Source organism: Stegostoma tigrinum, chromosome 34, assembly GCF_030684315.1.
Source record: "Stegostoma tigrinum isolate sSteTig4 chromosome 34, sSteTig4.hap1, whole genome shotgun sequence".
NCBI lineage: Eukaryota > Metazoa > Chordata > Chondrichthyes > Orectolobiformes > Stegostomatidae > Stegostoma > Stegostoma tigrinum.
In genome coordinates this window covers 5,045,406-5,064,945 of record NC_081387.1, presented here as the reverse complement: position 1 = coordinate 5,064,945, position 19,540 = coordinate 5,045,406, and the positions used below count along the sequence as shown (strand labels likewise).

General features: G+C 43.5%; 1 protein-coding gene across 1 annotated transcript; it reads left to right on the top strand.

Moving 5' to 3' along the window:
* Nucleotides 1-1,071: 1,071 nt before the first annotated feature.
* LOC125446510 (SLA class II histocompatibility antigen, DQ haplotype D beta chain-like) lies at nucleotides 1,072-19,180 on the top strand. Its single transcript, XM_048520142.2, has 6 exons — nucleotides 1,072-1,192; nucleotides 9,164-9,424; nucleotides 13,080-13,361; nucleotides 14,329-14,445; nucleotides 17,490-17,516; nucleotides 18,556-19,180. Exons 1-6 carry the CDS (start codon nucleotides 1,084-1,086, stop codon nucleotides 18,579-18,581), a joined length of 822 nt encoding a protein of 273 aa, XP_048376099.2. The 5' UTR covers nucleotides 1,072-1,083; the 3' UTR covers nucleotides 18,582-19,180.
* The last annotated feature ends 360 nt before the right edge of the window (nucleotides 19,181-19,540 follow it).

Genomic DNA, 19,540 nt, shown 5'->3' with positions numbered 1-19,540 from the left:
CAAGTCAGCACAGATTCAGGCCAGGCAGCATCAGCTGAGCTGAAACATCACCTTCACAACTCCTATGATCCTGTGGTGCTCCTCCGCACCCCACCCCCTAACACTGTTATATAGGCTGACCTATGTTGATTGGCTCACTCCTGACCAATGATCCGACGATTTTAATTTTTTTTACAGCATTTGCTTCCCACAGCAGCAGATGATGAACAGCGCGTAGCTCACTTCTGATTGGGCTATCCCTTCACTGCGCTAATAGGGCTGCACGGTGGCTCAGTGGATCGCACTGCAGCCTCACAGCACCAGGGACCTGGGTTTGATTCCCACCTCAGGTGACTGTCTGTGTGGAGTTTGCACATTCTCCCCATGTCTGCGTGGGTTTCCTCCGGGTGCTCCGGTTTCCTCCCACAGTCCAAAGATGTGCAGTTTAGGTGGATTGGCTGTGATAAATTGCCCATAGCGTTTAGGGGGATGGGTCTGGGTGGGATGCTTCAAGGGGCAGTGTGGACTTGTTGGGCCGAAGGGTCTGCTTCCACACTGTAGGGAAGCTAATCTAATCTAATTGGACAAGTATTAGTCTACTGTGATTGGATGTGTCCTGTGTCATGTTGATTGGCCTTATATAAGACTCTACAGTGAGCAGGTCACTGGACCTGCGATGTTAACTCTGACTTTTACTTCACAGAGGCTGCCAGACCGGCTGAGCTTTTCCAGCAACTTCTGTTTTTGTTCCTGATTTACAGCATCCGAGATAATGGGAACTGCAGATGCTGGAGAATCCAAGATAACAAAGTGTGAAGCTGGATGAACACAGCAGGACAAGCAGCATCTCAGGAGCACAAACTGCCCCTGATATGCTGCTTGTCCTGCTGTGTTCATCCAACTCCACACTTCGTTATCTTACAGCATCCGAAGTTCATTTGGATCTTCCACTCTGATTGGTTGGCCCAGTCCCCACTCTGATTGGTTGGCCCAGTCCCCACTCTGATTGGTTGGCCCAGTCCCCACTTTGATTGGTTCTCCGGATCTCTATTTAAAGGCAGCTCCCCCCACCCGCGCTCAGTGTCAGTTTGTGATTGTTGCAGTATGGTTATGGAGTCGCTGGGTGGCGCTGCTGCTTGCTCTTTGTGGGTACGGATCCCTCTCCTTATCGCGGTCCTGGTTATCTTTAACGGCGAGAGGGACAGCGGAGCCGGTAAGACCCCCCGTGCAGCCTACGGACCCCGGGGAAGGAAACTTGCAGGTCTCTTTAACATTACTGCCCCCACTAGTCCTCATCTAGATTAGAGTGCATCAGTCACAACTTGAAATTGTCGTTACCCTAACTTGGAGACTTTAGGGACTGACTTTTTTAAAGTGATTGCTTGAAGGATTAGAGGTGACGGAGAAACTCCCTCATTGGAGGGCAGTAAGTGTTTGGAATCTTTTGTCAGCTTTGTTAAAATGGAAGCTTATTTTAAAAACAAACCTGTAATTCTTACTGTAACCTGTAAGAGTATGAACCTGATGGTGTAAATTCAGCTGAATAAACTGCACAATGTACTGAGTGGTCGCCTTTGCATGTGGGAGCACGTCCAATAGTTTTGTTATTAAAGCTCTAAATCAGTGTTACAACTACTCACGGCAGAAGGAAGTTATTTGGCCCTGACGTTCATAAAATGGCTATGAATTTTGCAATAAGCTTCCCAATATGCACTCCATTGAGCGCAAGCTCAAACTCTTAAGATCTCTCCATATACCTAGTAAACTTTTTAAAATTCTATTATCTTTGTTTATTTGGGAATGTACTGTTCACTGTTCTGGGTGTACTTACACTAGCTTTTTTTAGGAAAACCTTCCTATTTTTGCACTTTCAATAGAACAAGGGCCAACACTAATTTCCCTTTCCTATGAACTGCAAAATTGGAGAATAGCTGTCTTTGTTAATCAAAAAAATCAAATCCTACTATCCTGCTTTTTACAGTCTGCTCAGCATCTATTTCTACTGTAGTACATAACTCCAATTTCTCATGATCCCACACTTGTGCATTTTGGATGAAAGTTCTTGTGCTGACTTTGTTACCTAGACCAGTCAATCAGCATGACTCACTATATTTATTTCTAACATGGTGGCTATTTCAGGCAGTTTGGGCTACTCCATCAGAAGCATGCCTCTCTAATGAGATTATGGTTCAGGGGCAAAGATGTAGTGAGGTGTTTGTTCTTCCCCACTAACATGTGCCAAACTTTAAAAAAGTTTGATGCAATAAAACTTTCTCCCTATAACTATGCCCTGCCATACCCAGACCACAGTGAAATAGAATTGGAGGATACTGTGCTTCAAAAGCAATAGCTCTTTTGTTTCCTTTCACCTGAAGTCCAAAAGGATTAATTGAGTTGTTCAGCAGTTGGGATTATTTGGAATTGCATCAGGATGTTTGTAATGTTTACAATTATTTTCAAGAATCTTTCTGCACTGGCCTAAGGCTGGGGTTGCATGCTGTTCAATATTGCAGGCTTACTTAGGCTGCTTATGTTTTGCAGATATTTTCATGGTCTGTCCTCTTTTTTTTAAAGGAAACAAACATAGCTGCTTTATGAGGAAGGGTCACTGGACCTGAAACAGTAACTTTTCTCCTTCTCAGATGCTGTCAGACTTGCTGAGATTTTACAGCAACTTTGTTTTTGTAGTTGCTTTACAATCTGGCTCTTCAGCCCAGATCCTTTCCACAAAAGATGTCAGGGTCATAATGATTAGCCACAACCTCAGGGGGTTTAAGATCACTTCTGTTTTAAAATGCCTAAGACTGGTAATGCCTTGAATTAGGAGCAGACTAGCAACAATCTAAAACACTTCAAGAGAACAGTGGCTTTAAATGGACAAATGTCCAGTGGCCTTGTGGCTCATCTCAAAAGAACTAGTTTCGAAATTGAATGTGACAATGTACTGAAGAGTCACTAGATTTAATAACTTGCTTTCTCTCCCCAATACTACCAGACCTGAGTTTCTCCAGCAGCTTAGATTCATTTCTTCACGAAACAACACTACTTGTATAAGTCTTGTATCAACCATGCTTTTGCTATATCCCAGAAATAAGGTATTGGAGTTCAGAAAGACAAGCAGTGTGCCTACACAAGCTGGCTCAAACAACTTGTTTAACAGAACTGTTTCGAAACTCAACTCACTAGGGGTTTCAGGTTTCTTTGCCAGCTGATTAAAACAGAATTTTCACTGTCCTAAGCTTAAATATTAGTCAGTTCTCAACTGAATTAATAAAATGTTCTGTGATCTAAAACATCAGTATATTTTAAAAGTTGGATGCAATACAACCCACAACTTTGTCTAGGATTGTAATCTTTAACTTCTCAACTTTTAATCCATCAAGTCCATTTCATTGTCAGCTACTTGTACTAGGATCAACCAGCAATTACGTAAGTGTATTAGATGCAGAAAGTGCTGAAGTGTCACAGTAACATTAAATTTCACTTTAGAAAAGTCTTTAATTCTGCAGCAATGATTATAAATTGCTTGTGCTGAGACAGCAAGGAAATAGGTCGAATGTCTCCAGTAGTGCAAACATTTGTAAATGACAATGGCTCCTCACTTGTGAAGCTTGGAGGAAAATACTTTGTACTGATTTGTGACTTGGACCAGTCAGTTAACATGCCTGCCACACTTACTGCTGTGGTTGCTTCCAGTAGTTCAAGCAGCTCAATCTCGAGCTTGCATTTTATGAACAATGTTAACCTTTGGTACTCAATTCCTTCCTGTTGTGAAACTTTTGCACTATAATTTTTGCAATCATAAGTGGCAACCAGAATTGAACTCAATATTCCAAATGTGGCCAAACTAAGCTTTGATAAAGCTGCAACATTACCTGCAAGTCTTAAACTCCATGCCCCAGTTGATGAAGGCAAGCATGATGTATGCCTTGTTGACCACCTTCTCCAACTCCATGCCATTTTCAGTGACCTGTGTACACTCCAATCACTGTGCCAATCAATACTTATAAGGGTTCTGACATTTACTGTTTTCCAACTGGATTAGGCCTTCTGAAATGCATTACATCACTTTTCCAGATTAAACTCCATCTGCCATCTCTGCCCATGTTGTCGACTGATCTATGTCCTGATGTATCCTCTGGTCCTCATAGTTATCTGTGATTCCATTGACATGTTGTTTCCCCAACCTTGAGTTTTTGTTTATTAGACCAAAACACCTTGTCTACTCAGTTGAGTTGGTGTCCTAGCCAATCTCCAACAGATGGTTGACTTTGCATGTGCTAATCAACTTGCACGCTTCCTTTGTTACTGCAGGCAAGACTCTTTGTACCTCTCTGGAGTAACAGAATATTTTAAGTGCTGGCAAAACTCCAATTCCAGCAGTATTTGGAATTAACATTTCAATGATTGTCCATCAGAACTGTCTAGTCAGGTACTAAAGGACACTGCTGCTGCTGGCAGAGTCTGCAGCAGGTGGTGAGGGAGCCAACATGGAAGAACTTACTGACTCCATCCTTGCCAATCTGCCTCCAATATATCCAGGTAATATTACAGTTGACCCCTGTACAGTCCTCGTGGAGATGAAGTCTTGCATTCACTGCTGAATAGGACAGCTATCAGCCAAATCTGAATTTGAGACTTGGCTTCTTATGGGCTGTCAATGACAGAATTGTACAATCCTCAACTTCATGGCCCAGCATATGTCACTCTATTGCCATCAGGGTCATGGGTTAACTTTGGCTCATTAGAGGGTATGCCAAGAGCAGCACTAAGCATACCCAAAATGTGCTCACAGCAGGACTAGTCTCAGCAAATGAACATTAAGTTTCTCAACCAATAGATCAGATCTAAGCTCTGCAGTCCTGCAACTATCAATATAAACAGCAGTGGACAACCAACTCATGACAATCCACAAATCCCTGTCTGCAACTGTCAGCTTAGCACATCAGGTTTGAAAAATAAGGCTGAAGCGTTCCCAGCAATCTCCAGCCAGAAGTGGTGTGCATGATCCATCCTGGGCCTTATCTAGTGGTGTCCCCATCAGATGCCAGGCCTGAGCCAGTTCATATCATGGCTACTACACCTATGGGCCCTGGCTACATCTGGCAATGGTGTTTAATCTTTAAGAACTAGCAACTCCTTGCCAAGCTATTAAGTACAACACTGGGAAATGCCAGAACACCAGGCAGGACCAATCCAACCTGGCCAATTACAACACCATAGTTTCTACTCACTGGTGGAAGACATCAACATTGCTATCAAGCAGCATCTACTCGGTGACATCCACTTTAGGGCCACTCAGTTCTGGCCTCTAGCCTTTGTTCAATCTTGGACAAAAGCTAAAATATGCAGGCTCTTACATCAAGATAATTGACAGTGTTTAGGAGTCCTAGAAATAGACCCTTTTGGCGCAACTTGTCCATGCTAACCAGATATCCTAAATAAACCTAGGTCTGTTGGCCAGCATTTGACCCTGCATCCCTCTGGACCCTCCTTAATCACATACCCATCCAGCTACCTCTTTAAATGTTGTTGTAATTTGTACCTCCATTTCCCCTCAGTGCTCACTTCATTTACACCACCCTCTGCATGGAAAAAAGCTGCCCTTGGGTCCCTTTCAAATCTTCCCCTCTTAAACCCATGTCCTCTAGTTTTGGACTCCCCTATCCTGGGAAAAGACCTTGACTATTCACCCTATCCATGCCGCCCCCCCCCCCCCCCCCGACCTTAACTCCTTCTATAAGGCAACCCCCTCAGCCTCTGACACTCCAGGGTAAACAGCCCAGCCTATTCAGCCTCTCCCTATAGCTCAAACCCTCAACCTGGCAACATCCTTTTAAATCTCTTCTGAACCTAAAGTTTCTGGATTTTCTGATGTCCCTGCTACATGAACTGAATGCAGTATTCCAAAAGTGGCCCAATGAATGTCCTGTACAGTAAGGTGTTCAAGGTTCTGCATGTTAGACTGGTTAGCCAGGTTGTATCTCAGAATACAGGAAAAACTGGCTACTGGATACAGAACTGACTCATGTAGAAGACATGGTGGCAAAGATTTGCTTTTCAGACTGGAGGCCAGTGGCCTGGCACAAGGATCAGTGCTGGATCCACTGCTTTTTTGTTTTGATAAATTATTCATGTGAACATAGAAGGTATGATGACACTGAAACTAGACTAATATGCTCAAAGGTAACATTCTCCCCTGTCCAACAGGACCTTGATTGATGGGCTGTCTGACTGAGGAGTAGCAGGTGAAGTTTAACTTATCTAAATGTGCAGTATTGCATTTTGGAAAGGCAAATCAGGGCAGGACTTGTATGTTCAGTGTAAGGTCCTGAGGAGTCTTGGTCAACAAAGACCTTGCAGTGCAAGTTCTTGGTTCATTAGAAGTGGAGTTGCAGGTAGACAGCATAGTGAAGGATGCATTTTGTATGCTTGCCTTTTTATTGGTCTGTGCATTGAGTATAGGAGTGAGGAGGTCATGTTGTGTGGCTGTATAGGATATTTGGAAAAGGAGGAACTCCTTCATCCTAGGCACATAAGATGATCGTCAATATGTCCAATCCAGCAAAGTGTATTAGGCCCAAGCAGCATCTGTTTCAATGAGTTTCCCTCCAGGTCAGAAGTGGATATGTTCACTGATGTTCAGCACCACTTTTGATCAAATGAAGCAGTTCATGTGCAAATCCTAAGGCTTGGGCTAGCCATGCTTAGGCTGAAAAGTGGCAAGTGACATTCTCTCCACATGCTAGGAAATAAATTAATTGCCCTTTGACCTTCAATGGCATTGTCATTGTCCTCAATGGGGGTTACCAATTTCCAAAAAAAGACTACCCCCTACAGGTAGCTGCAAGACCCAGTCAGACTGGGAATCCTGCAGTGAGTAATTCACCACCTGACTCCCCTGTCCATCACCAGAAATGTCATTACTCTGAACTGAACTAATTTGGCCCCAACAACAATTTAATAACAATATGCAGGACTAAGCAGCTCACTTCCACTTTATGGATGCAGTGCAATTCATTCCCTCTGCTGCTGTTCTTGAGCAGCAATGTACCACCTAAATAATGAACTGGATTAATTTGCCTAAGATGTTGCCTTCCAAAGGCATGACTCATATTTCCAAATGTTGGACAAATATGGAAAATATTAGTAGGTTCCCCTCCAAACCTCTGAAACCTGACTTGGCAATGCATTGCTATTCCTGCAGTTTTGTTAAAATCCTAGTATTCCCACCTTAACATGACATGGATTAGAGGTTCAAGCAGGCTGCTCAGCAACTTGAGGGGTAACTAGAGACAAGCAGTGGGTAAATCACTGAGTTACCTTTTAATTTGGCTACTTAAATATCTCCAAGCACAAACAATAATTCAAACTATTGCATGTAGCAACAAAAGGCCCCTCAACCCAGTACCCAACATAGCTATTACCTGATTAATGGTGAAATCTGGCCAGACTTCAATGAGTTTAAAAACCAAAAGAACAGGAAGGGTCACATGACCTGATAGGTTAACTGTAGCTTCACTCCTCAGAGCCTGCCAGACCTGAGCTCTTCCAGCAATTTCTGCTTGTCTCCAGCCAGTAGTCTCCCACTGGATTGGGAGGTGAAGAAAAGTCTCATGGTTTGATCCTTGCAGTATTCTGACTTGTGCTAAAGGGTGTTCTCTAGTGTTCAGTTCTTGAACAAATTCTTGTCTTTCAGTCTGAGTTTTTCAATGTCCTTCCACCCAAGTTACGACAAGTCTGCAGTTTGCTTATCAAAGTAGTCTGTGCAATTTTTAGCACTGACTAACAATCTGTCTGAATGATCTGGATCAGAAGTCACACAAACACCAGGTTTATTGGAAAATGGCAGGCTTTCAGAGCAGAGCCAGACTGGGATGTACCCTCCCAGTTGAAACACTTCAGCAGTCAAGGATATTCAGCCCCTGATCTTTGGGTGAGTGGTCTCCAAGGTGACCCATGAGATGTGCAAAGCAGAATCACCAATCAAACTGATAGTCAAGCTCCATGCCCATCAAGATGACCTCAGCTGTGATCATGGGTTCATTTTGTGCTTCATGTGACCCCCACCATATTTGGTATCTGTAAAATTTTCCTAACTGTCCTGTTTTGACACTGTCACCTTGATCTTGTGATCTCTGTACTTGCGTTTATAAAGTTTTGGGGTACTTGGTTAGATCCTTGGCATGTGACTCTTGTACCTATTATGTTGTTCCAGTCATTGGTTTGTCCAACACCACCTTTTAATTTTTTGTAATTATCTGTCTCACTTACTTGTATGATAGGTCACCTCTTAGCTTGCTGTGCAGCTGTTGACACTTTGCTCTCTGACACCTTTCATTACCTGTGGAGACTTATTCAGCAAGTCTGCTCTTCCCCATCCCCTCCATTTTAAGACCTTTGATCTGTCTATAAACTCAGTAAGGATGCACTCCAAAAGATAGGTTTAACTTCGGGTGGGGAAAAATTCTGTCATCTGGTGTGCTGTGACTTCTGACCACCTTTTTGAAGATAAGGAGTTAATCAGAGCTAAATTCTCCTGTAGAGCAGTCCTTTGTGGCCATAAAGCATCCAGTTTGTTTGGCATAAGTGTAGAGCTGGATAAACACATCAGGCCAAGCAGCGTCAGAGGAGCAGGAAAGGCCGACATTTCTTAAGGGTCTAGGCCCAAAATGTCAGCCTTTCCTGCTCCTCTGCTGCTTGGCCTGCTGTGTTCGTCCAGCTCCACACCGTGTTATCCCAGATTCTGCAGCTACTACTATCTCTAACAGTTCATTTGGCGGGTGGCAAATTGAGTTTTGATGTAGTTTCGCCAGAAATGGCTAATTGCTTGAGTCTCTTTAACGGCTTGGGTTTGTTGCTCAGCCATAACTGTCCGCAATATCGTGACAGTGAATCACCAAAAACGCCAATCAGTCCCTAAACAGTTAAATTTCTCAAGTCTAACATATCACAAGCGACATTAGCTGTTCCAGCGAGCGACCTGCCACTTTCCACAAAGGAATAAAAGGCTTTTTCCGGAACCCGGGAGCGCTCCCTCTATGGTTCCCTTCTCCGATGCCCCGGTTTAGTGGGGATCAGTTGGGTTACGGCCACAAGGGACAGTGTGTGATGGCTGTCCCATCTCTGCAGGCGGGATGGGTTTGGGATGGTGACTTACTCTCTCTCTCTCTCTCTCTCTCAGGCGCCCATTCCTTCATTGGCTTACACAGATGTCTGTTTAACAGCACCGGGGACTGGGTCTTTCTAGAACAGCATGTTTATGACAAGGAGCTGATGGCGTATTATGACTATAACCAGAAGAAGTACATCGCGGTGAAAGCCTGGATGCAGTCTAATGTGGACAGATTCAACAGGGAGAGCGCGGAAGCGAAGTACCAGGAAGGGACGGCTTACTGTGAACACAACATCCCGATCATGTACGAAACCGCCCTGGCCCGACAAGGTGAGAGCGGGGGGTGGGGGGGGAGACATCGGGCCGTCTTCACCCGGTGTGAAGCACGGATCAGGGCCGCCTGCACCTGACCCGCCCTCACCACCTCCCGGCCCGGCCCCCCGGGCGGGGTCTCCCCCCTCCGGCCCCCTCACCTCAGGCCGCTCTCCTGAAACCGTCTGCCGGAGCAGGCGATCAGTCTGGATGGTCAGCCCGAGGCGGGGGGGGGGGGGGGGGGGCTGACAGATCTCCCTGATCCGGGCAAAGGGGCTCCGTCAGGCAGCCTGGGGCCGGGGATCTGGGGATCTGGTACACCTGGGGGAGGGGAAGGGGGGGGCTACTGAACAAAACGAATGGCCGTGTAGTTGGAGAAATCACTGCATTCTCCTCCCCTTCTCCCCCCCCACCCACCACAACCAAAACTCCTCTCCCTAGGGTTCTCCAATCTAACCAGCACCAAGCATCAACTACCCATCATAAGATAGTGTGTAGCTGGATGAACACAGCAGGCCCAGCAGCATCTCAGGAGCACAAAAGCTGACGTTTCGGGCTTAGACCCTTCATCAGAGAGGGGGATGGGGAAAGGGAACTGGAATAAATAGGGAGAGAGGGGGAGGCGGACCGAAGGTGGAGAAGGGAGAGGATAGGTCAGTCTGGGGAAGGCAGAAAGGTCAAGGTGGGATGAGGTTAGTAGGTAGGAAATGGAGGTGCGGCTTGGGGTGGGAGGAAGGGATGGGTGAGAGGAAGAACAAGTTAGGGAGGCACAGACAGGTTGGACTGGTTTTGGGATGCAGTGGGGGGAGGGGACGAACTGGGCTAGTTTTGGGATGCGGTGGGGTGAGGGGAGATTTTGAAGCTTGTGAAGTCCACATTGATACCATTGGGCTGCAGGGTTCCCAAGTGGAATGAGTTGCTGTTCCTGCAACCTTTGGGTGGCATCATTGTGGCACTGCAGGAGGCCCATGATGGAAATGTCTGAGGAATGGGAGGGTGAGTTAAAATGGTTCACAACTGGGATCCACCTATCTGGACTCCATTTTCTCCCACTTGGTCCAGGAACTCCCTACCTACATCCATGACACCACCCACACCCTCCACCTCCTCCAGAACTTGCAATTCCCTGGCCCCAACACCTCACTTTTCACCATGGACATCCAGTCCCTATACACCTGCATTCCCCATGCTAATGGCCTTAAGGCCCTCCGCTTCTTCCTGTCCTGCAGGCCTGATCAGTACCTGTCCACCAATGCCCTCATCCACCTAGCTGAACGTGTCCTCACCCTCAACAACTTCTCCTTCAATTCCTCCCACTTCCTACAGACAAAGGGTGTGGCCATGGGTACCCACATGGGCCCAAGCTATGCCTGCCTCTTTGTAGGGTATGTGGAACAGTCCCTCTTCCACACCTACACCAGCCCCAACCCCCACCTCCTTACATTAAATCGATTGTATTGGTGCCACCTCATGCTCCAAGAGGAGCTCAAAGTTCATCCACTTCACCATTTACCTGACCATTCACCACCTTCTTCCCCCCCCCCCTGCTGGCAGTGGTTGAATACACCCTTGACTGTCTCCCACATTTCCTGCAACACATCCCTCACACCCTGCCCCTGTAATAACTGCCCTAAGAATCCCCCTCATCCTCACACACCATCCCACCAACTTCTGGATACAACATATCATCCTCCAACACTTCTGCCATCTACAATCTGATCCCACCATCCAAGACATTTTTCCATCCCCACCCTTTTCTCTCTTCTGGAGAGACCACTCTCCAGGACTCCTTTGTCCACTCCACACTACCCTCCAACCCCACCACACCCGGCACCTTCCCCTGCAACCACAGGAAGTGCTACACTTGGCCACCTCCCTCACCCCATCCCATGCCCCAAGATGACTTTCCATATTAAGCAGATGTTCACCTGCACATCTGGTTATGTGGTATAACCACATCCACTGTACCTGGTATGGCCTCTTCTACATTGGGGAAACCCAGTGGTGGCTTGGGGACTGCTTTGCAGAACACCTCCACTTGGTTCACAATAAACAACTGCACCTCCCAGTTGCAAACCATTTTAACTCCCCCTCCCATTCCTCAAACATGTCCATCCTGGGCCTCCTGCAGTGCCACAATGATGCCACCTGAAGGTTGCAGGTACAGCAATTCATATTCTGCTTGGGAGCCCTGCAGCCCAATGGTATCAATGTGGACTTCACAAGCTTCAAAATCTCCCCTTCCCCTACTGCATCCTAAAACAAGCCCAGCTCACCCCACCTGCCTAACCAGTTCTCTCGCTCGCTTGCTCTCTCATGCGCGCTCCAGGTTGGCCTGCTGTGTTCATCCTGCTCCACACTTTATTATCTTGGATTCTCCAGCATCTGCAGTTCCCACTATCACTGACCAACTACCCATCACTTGGTTACCAACTCAGAACCTGGTGCCCTACTGTTTCTGCTTTATTCCCAGCCTAAAGTTTGCATTGATATGCAATAGTCAACATACAACTGAATAACAACCTCTGATCAGTGTCTCAAGACCATGACCTTGACTAGTATTGGTTATTACAGTGCCATAAGACATGGGCACCATTCCCAACATGTGTATAAGAAAGACATTTTTTGAAACCTGTAGCTGGATACGTATTGAAGGCATTTCCCTCCCTGTGGTCCATTATTCTTTGACTTGGTTTCAGTATGGTCTGTTCCTTTCAGACAGATACAAAAGTAGTGATGCATAAAACTGCTAACTGATGCTTAAAGAAGACAATGCTGAGCAATTACAGAAGCATCTGTGCAGAAAAGAACCATTAACACTTCAAACTTTGGAACCCTTGTACAGTTTAAGCAATTGGTACCTTTCTCATGCAACTGCAATAGACAAAAACAACAATTTCTAATTCAAAATCTTCACCTCCACCATACCCTGTGGCACCTGATGACCATTATCAAAAGCCATCAATTCTGTAAGTGGTCTCCAGGTAAAACCTGGCCAAAGCTACTATCATATCACTACTACATAGTGTTATTTAACCAAAAGTACAATGCTGAAGAAACCCAGCAGGTCTGCCAGCACTTGTGGAGTGAGGCAATGTTAAAAGTTTCATTCCCCTGCTGCTGATCTGAGTTTCACCATCTGTACTATTCTGCTTTATGAACATTTTTAAGCCATATCTCCATCCTTCTGAATGAAAGGATGGTGTAGTTGGCTGACAGATGCCTTCATAGCCAAAAAAATCATATTTCAACATGGCTTTGCACTGATTTTTTTCAAAGTTAGAGAAATTTAAATTTAAGATTTGAGACAAATAGTATTAATTCTACTGCTCAAATTAACATAGCCACTAGCATCTACCCTATCCCATACCACTGGTGCATGTTGCTAGTCCCCACTTTAGGCTGGTCAGGTTTCAAACATTTGAATTGTTTGTTTTTATTGCAATATTTTCCAGAATTCAGTGACTCAGTTTTGACTGAGCTTCATCCTTGCATCTGCAGTTATGATAAAATCTAGCTCATGTTTAACATTTTGCAGTCTGGGATCAAATTCAACCTCACTGGACCTGGCCAATGATTTTTATGCACTCTAAATTTTGTGGCATGCTGCTCAAGACTGATAACAACAACAAAATATTAACTTGGCTTCTAAAATTTTCTGTTCCCATTCCAGTTAAGCCAAAAGTGACAATCCAAACAAAAGAATCAGCACATCCTGGGCCCTCAGCCATCCTAATTTGTTATGCTGTTGGCTTTTACCCAGCAAAGATCAGTGTCACATGGCTGAAAAATGGACAGAAGGTTTCTGATGCTGATGTCACATTCGAATTGTTATCAAATGGTGACTGGACGTATCAGGTTCGCCAGTATCTCCAGTATGAGCCAGTGTATGGCGATAAATACACCTGCCATGTGGAACACAGCAGCCTGACCTCTCCAATGAGAGTGGATTGGGGTAAGAGATAATATTTACTTGGTCCAGCCCGGGAGTGTTACAGGAATTCCATGTTAAGGTTGGCTAGGTAGTATTGTATGTATCTAGACTTATGAAAATGTAACTTCCTAAATTTTGTACATTGCAAGAACACAACACGAGTGTTTACTTAAAAATACCATTTTGTCTCATAGCCATTTTCAGTGTGTAGATCAGCATTTTTATTTGCCCTGGAAAAGACTATGGTGAAAACTTACACTCCATTTTGATGTAGATACACCTATTGCTTGGAGGGAATTCCAGGATTTTGACAGTTTAAAAAACTAATGTTTCCAAGTCCAGAATATTGTGCAACTAAGGAACTGAGATGCTCCAATACACCTGCCCCCTTAGGAGGGTGGGATTTGTGCATTTGGAAGGTGCTTTCACAGGTGCCTCAGTTGTTGCAATGAATTTTGTAGAGGGTACATAACACTGAGTGAATGTTGAAGATGGTGCATGGGTTGCTTTGACCTGAAAGGTATTAAGCTTTGGCTTCAATATTACAGCTGCAGTCATCCAGGCACTTGGGTGGAGGTTCATGTGCAGATCTTACCTTTTTTGTGAATGGCACACGTTTTGACATCAGAGGGAACCACTCATTGTGGTAGAACCAGAATGTGAACTGCACTTGAGGCTACTAAAACTATGCCTAGTCCAGTAACCCCAGAACATTACTGGAGCAATTCAGCAACATCAAACTGGAGTTTTCACTTAAGGAGTTCCTTCACTTTTTTCTCTTACTGCAGTCCATATTGATTTAGGGTCCCTGTTGAACTGTATCCTGTCATCTGATTATACTGTATATTAATCCAATCTCAGTACTACAATGGAAATTAACTTCCAGCTATGATCAAATCAGCTAAAGTATTCATTGTACCTACTTGCATTCTAGTCTAGTTATGGCTTGAGTCTTATTTTAAAATGTTGCTTTAAATTCTTTTGGTAGAAGTAGAGAGCACAACTAAATCTGAAAAAACAAAGATCATTGTCGGAGTGCTGGGCTTTGTGTTTGGACTGATCATCTTGTTGGCTGGTGTGATAATGAGACTGAAGAATGCTAAAGGTGAGGCTCTTATAATTGAATAAGAATGAAATATTTAACCTTAATCTCTTAAAGCACAATGCAAAAAGTGAGGCTGCAATTGGTGCCTGGGAATCATAACTGCCCTTTATAAATCCAGTAGTCTGGCACACACTAGCAAGACATGGTCCTTTGGGAACTGGCTACTGTTAGCTGGAGCAACATTTTCCTCCTTTCCAAAAAATTAATTGCCCCACTAGAGTAACATTGCCAGTATTATCAACTGTAATATTTTTGGTATGTCAAATCTTTTTATCGCCCTCTAAGCAGGGTTTTCTGAACATCAGTACCACAGCCTTTGCACTACCTACCCCCAGTTATAAAGTGGAGATGACCCTGCCATGGATAACTAAAGCCAAGACACCCAGCAAGGAGCACTTTGCCTTTTAACCTGTTACATGTGAAAATTTGTTTAACCTGCTTCTCTCCTCCACACCCCAATCTATTATAAAGGAGTGGTTAAAGAAAATAAACTTTATATTCTATAAACAAAGCAACTATTCACTTAGCTCTAACAGTGAACAAACTGAATTATTAACAAACCAAACAATTCTCCAAGTACTAACTATTCCCAAATGTGAGATATAGATTCACGTGCTCCAAGTCTTGGAAACAAGTTACTTGCGCTTTATTACGAGTCTGCAGAATCAGGTGCCTCTCATTGCCTGAGACACAGGTCAGGGAGCCGCCCTTTTTTATACATTTTGTCCAGCCAGATCCTCCCCTTTTAGCTCCATCCAATCTGAGCACCAAGGTGCACAATCTTCCTATGTCGTCGTCCCTTGTCCCACCCTCTCCATACATCACATGATGACAAAATGTGAGGCTGGATGAACACAGCATCTCAGGAGCATAAAAGCTGATGTTTCAGGCCTAGCTTTTGTGCTCCTGAGATGCTGCTTGTCCTGCTGTGTTCATCCAGCCTCACATTTTGTTGTCTTGGATTCTCCAGCATCTGCAGTTCCCATTATCTCCCATACATCACATGTTATGTTAATTAAGCAGTCTCATAAGCATGGGTGTGAAAGTTAATGTATTGTCTCATTAAGCATGTACTTTAACTCTGTCTATGATGCAAAGCAAAACTTAGCAGTTTGGGTCCAGTTCATTCTGGTTTCTAACTGCTTGGCCTTCACTCCCTTATCTTATCACTCAGCTCAGTACCAGATGTCTTTGTTCAAAGCTGCAGCTTACTCATCCCTGTCTCTCAAATAAAACAATTCTAATGGTATGCTCTTCCAATAAAAACTTTCCTACTTAATTAAACCAAAAATTTAATTAAAAATTAGAACTTGGTCTCCATTACAATTACAGGTTACATCTTCCAGAAGGTCTGGGGCCTTCTCCATCAAATACTTTAATCAGGAACATTTAACTAGATGTACCATAGGTACCTTTTTGAGTTAGATAGGGCTTTCTCTAAAACATGGAGCAAACTGAGCTAGCAATGCTTGCATGAGTAACTGCCAAAGAATTAGCTTTCTCCTGCCTTTGCCCAATTGCCCCTGTTTATACCCTTGAGTTGTTGACCTATTACAATAGTTTTGACAGAGGACCAAAACTATCAGACTTAAATTGGCTAAAATCAAACTTCTGGTCTTGATAACAAACTGTTTAGCCTGCTAGCTGTACAGCCATTTTGATACAAATGTTTCAATTCAAATGCTTTCTGTGCACCTGCAGACTCTCAAACCGCTGCCCCCTGATACTTTGTTTAAATCTCAACATAGAAAAGCACATTCCATTAAAGGGACCTCACACTGAATTTTCCCCCAGCATCTTACAAATACCAAATTCTAACATCCTGCCTCAATCCATACAAATGCCACTCGACTGCAACATAAGTAGTAAGGCACATGTGTAAGAGGATTATTGGCAACTTGAGGTTAATGTATGGCCAGCAGTGCAACAAAAGGAAAAAAATTGAAAGCTAGCATCTTGTCCCTGTGGATGTAATTTCTCAGGACAACTTTATTGTCCAAACATTCACTTTCAGATGTTTAGTTCAGTAACTGTCAGATCCTGACAGCATCAGGGTAAAACAGAACACCGAACAGTACAGGCCCTTTGGCCCACAATGTGCCAACTATTATCCTAATCTAAGATCAAACTACCTGCATACCCTACATTTTACTATCATCCTTATGCCTCTTAGTTGCTTAAATGTCTTTCAGATGTCAATTCAGATATTGAGGCATTTCTATAGGTCCTAAACTTATAGAATCAGTTCTAATTCTATTTTACAAAATGGTAATCCCTGTGAATGATATTATGGTGATCTTTGAGCTAGCAGTACTGTAAGACATTAATAACTTAAGGTTGTTTGAAAAAGACCTTGCAGGTTTGTATCCAGTACAAAGGAACATTTATAACTTTCTTGAATAATAAATGCATATCCATGTTATCTGGCAACTCTTTAGCTCAAGAGTAAACAGCCAGGAAGAAAACCAGTGCCTTAAGAAAAAGGACAGAAGCAGGCAAAGAATAGAGAATGCATGTTTATAATGGGCTGTGTAATAGTTAAAAGAAACAAAGATTTTGTGATACAAGGTATTAGTTATACAAGATCAAAGTGCACAATGAAATGACAATTTGGATGTGGTACAGAGGAGATTTTTCCAGATTTCCACCTGGAATGAGCAGGTAGATTTGGGAGGATAGGTTGAATATGCTGAGTTTGTTTCCACTGGACATTAATAGTAAGGCTATATAATAGTTGTGGGGGCAGCACAGGAAGGAAAGAGGGATTTCATGTGTTGTGGATTAAAAACTCAAAGCTATGCATAAATTCTGACTCTACTATCAAAGTCTGATCTATTGTAAACCTTCTGTATACCCTGACACTTGGTTTTTAAATGTCAATTACTATCAAATTTTAGTTAACTAGTTTCAGGGAAACCAGGACTGATCAAATACCAACATCTGAGCTGTGCTGATCAAACAGACTTGAACAGTATAGATGTGTCTTAACAGGCTGCTTCACAACCATATCTTGTTCAGTACTAACACAATTTTCTTTCTTTCAGCTATCCTGGATTCCAACCATGGCCCACGTAAGTGTCAAGTCTTAATTGTTTCTTTCAGAAGACATGCTCCAGCAGTTTTTGGCTAATTGTATCCTAACATCCACTGGTCATGACCAGTGGCAGTGACAGAATTCAAATTCACTGTCCAAACCCCCATTTTTCACTTGAACATTTAATGCTGGCAGTTACTTGTGCAGTGTTTTTAGTACACAAACCTGTCCCATATAAGCATTATAAAACAAGACATGTAAATCCTTCCTTTCATGTGTGGGGGGCAACAGCAAAAACCTGAGCCTTGCTTGGTGTTAGCAGCCCAGCTGACTGCTGTTGAATGTCTAGTCCTAGGATGAAGCCTAGTCTAATGGATCACTTCTTCTCCATTTAACTCACTGATTAATCAGTCAAATCTTGAGCCTCAACAGTTTATTGAACACTTTTATATACTGTGAGTCACTCTGCAACTACTCTGGACTTGACTCATTAGGATTCTACTTAACTGACTGCATGACAGTTCCTCTTCCATGGAAATTGAAGACACATCAAATCCTTCCCAAGACTAAGCTGCCTTAATGCTATTCTGCAGATTTCTTACTCTTCCTTCTCCTCTTTCTCTCATGATTCTGCAGGCACCTGCTTTACAACACCTGTTGGATTTAATGATTCCTTCTGAAAGGACTCCATTTAAAAGGAAATGCTTCAGAAGTTTTTGCTTCAAAACAATTCCCATTTGCTGACCTACAGCATACAGTTAACAGACTCAGGGCCATTAGGGATGAGCAACATGATTCCAGCATCTACACCTCCATTTCAGGAACTGGAATTCATATGGACTAGAAATAGTAAGATTCCTTTCTTGCTAAACAATCCAGAACCCCCAAAAATTGCAGACTCCCAGAGTGTATTCACTTATGCAGCTGTCCATATGCATAGTTACTTAGTCAATTTTGGACTAAGTTTCATTGCCATAAAAGCTTCCCCAGTACATTAATGTCAATGGCAGAGATTATGCAGTTTGGTTTAACTGGATGACCGATCTTTTCCCCTAAACAAGTAACTTTTTTTCCAGGTCTGATGGGTCCAGCTGTCAGTTAACTGATCACATCCACACCAGCTGAATGATGGACAGAATTACAGCAGTCTGCAGGCTTCTTTCAACTTGCGTACAATTGCAGCTCACTCAGCATCAGACTTTGCCTTGGCTTTGTTTTGATTAACTTTACACTTGCAGTTATATGCAGCTTTATATCCCACTTAAAACAAGAGGAGCATGTGACTTATCAAACATCCTGATCAGTGTCCTACCCCTGTGCAGATGGTAAATAAGGATAAGCATATGGATGATGATGGGATAGTGTAGGGGGATGGGCTTAGATTAGTTCACAGGTCGGCGCAACATCAAGGGCCGAAGGGCCTGTTCTGCGCTGTATTGTTCTATGTTCTAACTATATCTACACCACTGGACTTTGTTTCCAATGCAGACTGGTAGAGTACATGCTTCTAGGCTCATGCATCTAAAGATGATTCTCCTGTGTTTTAATGTTTTTTCTGTTCAGCCTTGTAAATGTTTTAATCTCACTGTAAATTTTCTGGGTTTTGTATCTAAATGATTTGATGCAATCTTTAAGTTTTCAATGATCTCAAATTCAGCTGAAATGGTGGAACACTTAATTAAAAAAAATATTTGGACACAACTCCTCCTATTGGCTCTTTACTGACAGTTGCTGTGTTCTAACCATTAAACATTTGAACTAGTTTGAAGAGTTCATGGCTATCAGATGTACAGCAAAGAGACTCAATTTGAAATGCTGACCAGATATTGCAAATAAATCTAGTTCCACTTGCCAGAATTCAGCCCATATCCCTCAACCCTTCCTATTCATATACCCCTCCAGATGCCTTTAAATGTTGCAGTTGTACCAGCCTCTCCTTCTAGCAACTCCATCCATACACTCCTCCTTCTGTGGAAAAGGTTGCCCTTTTAGTCCCTTTTTAAAATCTTTCATCTCTCCTTTTTAAACCTATGCTCTTAGTTTTGGACTCTCCCATCCCCA